At 38.8% G+C, this 8,040-nt stretch overlaps 1 protein-coding gene across 1 annotated transcript in view; it reads right to left on the bottom strand.

Annotated features, from left to right (window-relative positions):
- Positions 1-2,792: 2,792 nt before the first annotated feature.
- The window catches only part of tec (tec protein tyrosine kinase), a 27,344-nt gene continuing 22,096 nt past the window's right edge, over positions 2,793-8,040 (bottom strand). The window contains exons 12-18 of the mRNA XM_005949682.3: positions 7,040-7,114; positions 6,648-6,819; positions 6,053-6,269; positions 5,863-5,927; positions 5,653-5,771; positions 5,404-5,561; positions 2,793-4,358 (exon numbers count right to left, since the gene is read on the bottom strand). Coding sequence (XP_005949744.1) covers positions 4,275-4,358; positions 5,404-5,561; positions 5,653-5,771; positions 5,863-5,927; positions 6,053-6,269; positions 6,648-6,819; positions 7,040-7,114 — 890 coding nt within the window. The 3' untranslated portion in view covers positions 2,793-4,274. The remainder of the gene's footprint in view (positions 4,359-5,403; positions 5,562-5,652; positions 5,772-5,862; positions 5,928-6,052; positions 6,270-6,647; positions 6,820-7,039; positions 7,115-8,040) is intronic.

Here is an 8,040-nt window from a genome sequence, read left to right as displayed (position 1 = left end):
GGTGTATCCATATAAATGGCCCACCCTGTACAGTAGCACATTGTAAGATATAAATAAAAGTTTGATTTACAGTCTGTGAGACCTACCTGTGGCTCTATCTGCCAATGACTGCGGGGTCGCTTTATTTCTACGTCTCCAATGTACTTGTATGCAGAAAATACTGGAATCTTGTTCTTGATGTCATAGAGAGTTAAAAACCTTCTCTTGTTCTTATAAGTCTGGCAAATAGGCTTGTACTGGTTCTGGTTCAGGATATTTCCACTTTCCAAGACACCAGGGACCTGAGGGGGAGTTTCCTCAAGAAGAAATTGTTTACAGATTGATACTGATGTGACCACTTCAGCTAAAGTGGGATCTATTGGAAGGACTAGGAAGAGCAGGGCAGGGATGGACAGGAAACAGGTTTGTATTGATGACATCCTCAACTGAGATGTGTCCTGTGGTCAGATGAAAAAACAAAAAAACTCATCAGCAATACACCTTAAAATTTTTTGGACAAGACTGAACAACCTATGTAGAGGAGTAATGCTAGCCTACACATAATGACAACAGGAGGTCTTGATTCTACAACAGATATGTACCAGGGTTGCATAAGTGGAAACGATAACATCAAGCTGCAGTGACCTTGCATTTAATGAGCCATTGTGATTCTAATTCTCTGCATTTGCAGACTGTGTACTTACAGGCCTTCCTTTCTTGGAAGGCCTGTAAGTACACAGTAGGTCTTTCTCAGAGAGTGTGCTTTGGCTTAAAAAGAAGTTGAAGGGTGGTGTAAGCAAGTGAAATAAACAGTTATGATGACGGATATTAAGTCATTCATTGCTGGCAGAAAACATTCTAAAGTATACTGCCTACTTGCATAGAATAAGGTACTGTTTTAATATGTGGTTACAGGTGGCTTATAAAGCACCAGTAGACACACCTGTGGTAACAATTTCAACATCTTTTGTCACCTTATCGCTTTCACAAGAGTTTCAGAAAACTTACTCTCACCTCTGATACTGTGACATCAAGGTCAATGAGATTCAAACTCGTCCGAGATTTTTAATAGATACACCTGTGGTATCAGTTTGAAGGTCCTACGTCATTTCATTCCTAAACTGGCGAAGTGACTTGGTGATTTATTCTAAATATAACATAGAAACATATCAAATGTTTAAAGAGGGAAAGAAAATCACAATTAAAAAAATATTAACTCATTTTGAATTTGATGGCAGCAGCATGTTTCAAAAAAACTTTTATTTACTTCCCTGTCAATTCTGCGAACTGAGGACAACAATTATTGGAATTTGGGGAGAGTAATGTTATCTCACTGTCTTGTCTGATGTTGGATTTTAGCTGCTCAGCAGTCCAGGGTCTTCTTTGCCACATTTTTCATTTTATGATACTCCAAATCTTTTCAGTTCCCAGAAGATCTGGACTGCAAGCAGGCCAATTCAGCACCCAGACTCTTCTACTGTGAAGCCATGCTGTTGTAATAGATGTAATGTGCCTTTTTGCTGAAATATGCAAGACCTTCCCTAAAAAAGACATCTGAATGGGAGTGGATATTTATCTGACCTGTATATATCTTTCACCATTGTTGATGCCTTTCCAGATGTGCAAGCTGCCAATTCCATAGGCACTAATACATCACTGGATACCAATTGGTATCCATCAGAGCTGTAGGCTTTGGAACTGTCTGATAGCAAGGCGAATGGTCTCTCTGCTCTTTAGAGGTTACAGGGTCAGTGTTTTTCAAATTATATATAGAGTTTCAATTCATTGTCCACAGAACAGTTTTCCACTTTGCTTCAGACCCTTTTAGATGAGAAGATGGTGGCTTTTTTAAAATCATATATGGTTTATATTTGAATGAAGGAGATTTGCATTTATGGTCGGCGCACTGACCTGTGTTACCAGAAAATGATTTGTGAAAATGTTCCTGAGCTCATGCAGTTATTTCTATGCCACATTCATGCCTGTTCTTTAATGCGGTGCCGCCTGAGGGCACGATGCTCACAGGCATCCAGTACTGATTTTCAGCCTTCTCCCTTCTGCAGAGAGATTTCTCCAGATTCTCTGAATCTTTTGATATTTTGCACTATACATGATGAGGTATTTAAAGTCTTGGCAATGTTCAGATGAGGAAAACTGTCCACACTTTGTAGAGTTACTTTTTTGTAGATTGGTGAACTACTCTGAAGCACTGCCTCTCTAAGCTTATGTTTTTATACCCGAACATGTTACTGACTTGCTGCCAGTTAATCTTATTATTTGCAAAACGCTTCTGCTACGGTTTCATTTTCCACTTACTTTTCCAGGATTTATTTTTGCTCCTGTCCCAACATTTTTACAAAGTGTTTCTGCCATCACTTTCAAAATTGGCTAGTTTCTTTTTCATGAAAGTTGAATGTCTGTGTTTAAAAGCACTATATAAATAGTATATATAAATAGTCCACGATTCAAATGTTGACAAGCATAGCAACTGTAACTAATGGAGACGCTCAATGCTCAGTTACTTTCTTAGTATTTAGGTGGAAGTCACATAGCGAGCATACAGCCTACAAACACCACCTCAAGTCAGTTCATGTTTCTTCATAAATATTAAATATTCATCTGTCATCCGAATGTGTTGTTTTCAAAACACTAATAATCTGTTCCTGTTCAACATATTCTAATTAGGTAAATTCTTTGTTCAGACCAACTTCATCAGTGTTCAATTTAATACATTTTCATTTGAATGATAATTTGAAGTATATATGCATTTTAACATTACATGTATATGATTTACCTTAAGTTAAATTTTTATATATTTAATAGTTAAATATTTATACCCATAAAATACTTTGTTCTGATTTTGCATTTCTCATTCATTCTTTGGCGACCATGACAATGAGCTAAAATGCCGTCACAAAAGTTTGTAAATGCTTTGAAATATAATTCTCTAGCATTGGTGAATGATTTCATTCTTTGTCCACATAAATATAAAAAGCTGCAAAAATTCAAGAGGATTAAAGATTACATTTTAAATGTAATACACACACAATATTAAAAAAGGACAAATACACTGAATAATCAGCAAGAAGACTTAACTTACCACTCTCAAGATTATCACTGAAACTCCTGCCACGTGAAAATGGCTGTGGAACGCTTCCTCGGTTGCGTAAATACGAATAATATGGAGTAGTTCAGCAGTTTTATTATGAGAAGAGTATGCACTGTCAGCAATTTGTCATCAATGTTATTCTGAAGACGTTGATGTCAAACTTGTGTCAAAGTCTAAATGTCTAAATACAATGTTTGTTATCACAGAATGAAAACTGACCTTGCAGCATGTTGACATGGTATAACTTTTATTATATTTTTTAGTTGTAAAAGTAACACAATTATTTATTTATTTATTTATTTTCTACAGTACTCTAATATTATGCATTGCATTATACATATTATGTGTGGGAGGTGATGGGGAAGTACACAACATAAAGAGCACACACGGGTAACTCCCTTAACTCTGTGAGGTCTAGGTCATCAGTCATCATCACCCCAACCTGAGCCCCAACACGAAACACAATCCTGTGATTTGAATTTCAAAGACTTGGGAGAGCAGTTTTTATAAAGCAAACGTTCCATATTTTGACTTTAAAAGGTTAGTTCAATGGTGACCCCTCTACTGTTAGGGTCAGGGTTTCATTAGAATCCACTATTTTATTTAGGAAACAATGGAAAAGCTTATACCAGAACAAATATAATGAGATTCACTATTTGAAAAGTTTGTTTATTTAGCATGGGTCAGAACAAACCCAACATTGACACTAGATGGGTTGCTGTAGACCTGATGGATTTCAGAGCAACACAAATGAGTATAAAGTTAATGGAAACTTGAGCTTGAAAAAAAAAAACTTTCAGTGGCTTTTTCTTGCTGACAGGTCTCTGACCAAACGGCTTCCTGTTCGTGTCTGAGTGGGAGGAAACATGTCAGCAAATAATGCATCGTACATGCAGAGCCTGTCGTTATGTGTCTTCATTGTTGCTGTCAGTTCATCCCTGTGAGTCATCTTGAAATACCACCAACATGTGATGTGAACTTTTGTCTTTAGTACTGCTGGTGCAGGTCTTCATGGCTGTGAGCTGATGTGATTTAGTGAGCGGAGAATGAGTTTAGAACTGGTACGATTGGTCCTTCCTCCCCATTTAGTTCATCGGTCCATTCCAATCACAATAAAGCCCCATTGCATGGCATTTTAGATGTGGCTCCTGAATGGCAGCCATGGAGGGTGTGAGCAGCTGATTGGTCAGTTTGGAGTTGCCTCGTCGTCCTCCAGAGCTTCGGAGATCATTACGCAAAGATTGGCGAATGAGGGACGGTCCTCTGTCCTCTGCAGAGAGAGAGAAAAGACAAAAGATATTTGAATACAGGACTTTTACATGTTTATATCATGTAAGAGGATGGGTTCTCGTATCACGAGACATTTCCAATTATCCATATGAAAAAGCATTTTTAAATGAGTCAATGTTCAGCTTTTGTGCATGTACCAAAAAACTCAGTTAAAAAAAATTTGGGAGTTTTTCTTGTTCTAGTCATTCATGTTTGCGTTGTTGTATATTTTAATAACAATGATTGACACATAATCCCAGGGCAACGAGGCGCTCCTACTTCTCCATTAGTAAACCACTGTTAGAATCAGCTGAGCTAAAGAGGTCAATAGAGGTCAAAAAGCAAAACAAAACAAATTATCGCATTATGATTTTTGTGTTTCATGCAATGTGTTCCAAGGTAAAGTGTTATTGTAATCTAGAGCTGCAACTATTCACAGAGTAAGATGATTATAAAAAATTCTAAGCACTAAATCTTTGTTTTGATGCTTCGTTTAGGGCAAGGCTTGGTAGCATGCCATTGTCACCATGGAAACGTGAGTGTTTCACCCACATTCGTGACTAAAAACAGACCTGCAATACAAACGTATTTCAGAGCAATGTGTGAATAAAAAATTTGACAACATTAAGCCCACACAGCCTCCAGCTTTAAACATTAACACTCATAACACAACAGCAGCGATGATGACACTGCCACAGTTTAACGTGGAGCCGGAGTCTGTTTACACACCGGAAGTGCAAAAAGGCGGAGCCGTTACTCCATCCACCACCGTTTGTTTTACGAAGAGAAAAATCTGCAGTAAGCTTTCAGATGTTGTATAAAAATATGCAGAAGAACCTTTAACATGGTCTGATATCATGTTTAAATTATACAGCTTGCTGAAGGCTGATGACAGACATCCTATTTTACATGGAAGTGAACAGTGGTGAGTCTAAAGGGGGGCATACTATCAATATAAAAATAACAGCTAAAAAATACATTTAAAAAATAAAAAATTATAAGAAACGAGCCTCATATGAAGAATTTACTTCCCATTTTTTACTCACCTCATACCAACACATCTGCATGGTGTCATAGATGGCAGGCTTGGCCATTTTGGGCCTGTACAGGCGATGACCCTGTGTAACTAATGTCACCACCTCATGGTTGGGGCTTTGCTCAAATGGCATCCGACCCTCTGTGAAGACCTCCCACATCAACACACCTGGAGACCCAAACACAGAGAGGCGATTTTTTTTATGAGTGCTGAGACAATTTCTGTCTGTTAAACTAAGTGGAAAAATGTTCCAGCTCACCGTATGACCAGACGTCCGACTTGCTGCTGTATTTGCAAAAGTTAAAGACTTCAGGAGGTGACCACTTCACAGGGAACTTGGCGCCTGATGAGCTGGTGTACTGATCATCTAACACGTATCTGCATTTAAACCATTTAGTGATATCAGACGCTTTTATTTTCTATCTGCTGACTTGATGCGAGTCATTTATAACTGGAGGGAAACTTGTACCTGGTCATGCCAAAGTCAGACACTTTCACCACTAGAGAGTCGTTTACCAGACAGTTTCTGGCTGCCTTTAGAAAACGAAGAACAACAGAAGAGGATGGAATCAAAACATATGACTAAAAGTACTTAGCAGCTCAATTTACTTAGTGATGGATTTAACAGTTTCCCAACGATAAGCCAAGCTTGAAGTTACCAAGTCCCTGTGGATGAAGCCATTGGCTTCCAGGTGTGCCATGCCCTCGCAGACATCCAAACAGATACTCAGCAAGCACCCCTGGTTAAAGCTGCCCCGCCGCTGCCTGAGGTAGTTCAACAGGCAGCCCTGCTCCATGAACTCCGTGACAATGTAGATTGGCCGCTGCTGGCTGCACACCCCATACAACTGTACCAGTTTGGGGTGGGACAGTTTCCTGGAGACGGGAGTTGGTTTTGTTAAATGGAAATGACATTTTCCAAGCAGCAGTTTCAAATATTTATTGGTCAAAGAGGCTCAAATGTGAAGAGTCGGTTACAGATTTCAGTTCCTCCTTTGTCATATTTGATTGCTTCATCATTTCTCTACTTGTTCTGGAATCTTTCACTTATGAGGTGAATTTGTAAACCTAAACTATGGAGGCACATAGATAAGGTGTAGGTGAAATATTGCTGTAGGACTTTTTAAACTCCACCAGGTGGTAGAACAGGTGAAGGACGACTTCATCTGTGCTGTTTTTGAATAGACCTGCAAAAATCCCTCTTTCTCACACCATTTCCTCATCCAGTATGACTTTGGCCTTTTCCTTACTTACATCATAACCTTGGCCTCCTCAATGAAGTCTTCCTCATACATGGCTCCCTCCTTTAACGCCTTGATGGCCACTTTGTGTTGAGCTCTCCACTTGCCGAGCCTCACTACTCCAAACTGACCGCAGCCCAGCTCCTTCATGAAGGTTAGTTCATTGGGGTCAATCTCCCACTTTTCTGAAAGGAAAAAATGTCAAACATTACAAGAGCACACGATAACTCCTACCAAGACATTGTTCATGATATTTGTCGTTCTTGAGTAAACTCTAGTCTGTACTCAAGCTAGCATCAATCAAGCAATGGTTAATTTTTAATGTTAGTTCAATAAAGAGCAAAAAGGGTAAAAAAGAAAGAGCATTATTTGTTTAAAGATACACAGTTCATCGTAAAGACTCACCATAGCTGAAGCCAGCAGTGGATGGAGCTGATTTGTCTTGTTTTCCAACAGGATATCTCAACCTGGCTACAAGACCTAAGAGAGACATGTAGAGAGAAATAAATGTAAACTTTCCCAGAGAGCCCTTCATGATAGGCTAAGAGGGGAGCCCAGAAAAGGAAGCTTTCCGTCACATTTATCCACATTCAACATTTTTGAGTCATTATCTAGATCGGTATAGGTGAGGCTTAAATGATACTTCAAAGCTTTGCCTTTATTCTCAGCTGTCAGAGTTAAACTGTTCTCATGATGGCAGCAGTCGACACAAATAAGCACAAATTCATAAGTTCACAAATTGTTCTTTTCAGAAAACTGTGCAAACGAGCTTGAACTTTCTACCGTTTCTCAGATGCACGATTGCATCACTCTATGAACTGAACTTCTTTTGACCTGTGACTAGAAAAAGCAAGCGCGATGGCAGACCTGCCTTGGGGCGACAACAGCAGTTGCCTCAAGGCACTTTATGTTGTAAGGTGAAGACCCTGCAATATCCTACTACTATACACACTACTTTCAGTAGTGAGATAAAACTGCTCAAATTAAGTCTAAGTACTGTGTAATATTAATTTTCTTTAAAACTGAAAATGGTAAGTACAAAGAACCTAAAGAACTTCTTTTTAAACTGTACACAATTTAACCCCTGTTACAGATTTGCAGTTGGGATACAGTATCCTTGACTGGATAAGTGGAAGATGATGAATGGATGGATGGACACAACTTTCAATAAGTTGCAAGAATAATTCTCAATTCCAGCCAAATCTAATGTTGTCAGAAAACAATTTCTTTCTACATTAATACCTTTATACATCATATCATATTATAGTATTTATTGCAAAGTGTTGGGCAAATTACTTTGAAAAAGTAATTAGTTATAGTTAGGAAACCTCTTCCCGCTCCACCACAACCACCCACACATGCAGGGCCTTGGAGTAGGGGTATGTCACCAGGGTGCAGAGGAGGCT

This window comes from Haplochromis burtoni, unplaced genomic scaffold, assembly GCF_018398535.1.
Source record: "Haplochromis burtoni strain Fernald_Lab_line unplaced genomic scaffold, NCSU_Asbu1 Contig_454, whole genome shotgun sequence".
NCBI classification, from domain to species: domain Eukaryota; kingdom Metazoa; phylum Chordata; class Actinopteri; order Cichliformes; family Cichlidae; genus Haplochromis; species Haplochromis burtoni.
The sequence above is the reverse complement of the archived record's forward strand: the minus strand, read 5'-3'. Positions and strand labels throughout refer to the sequence as shown.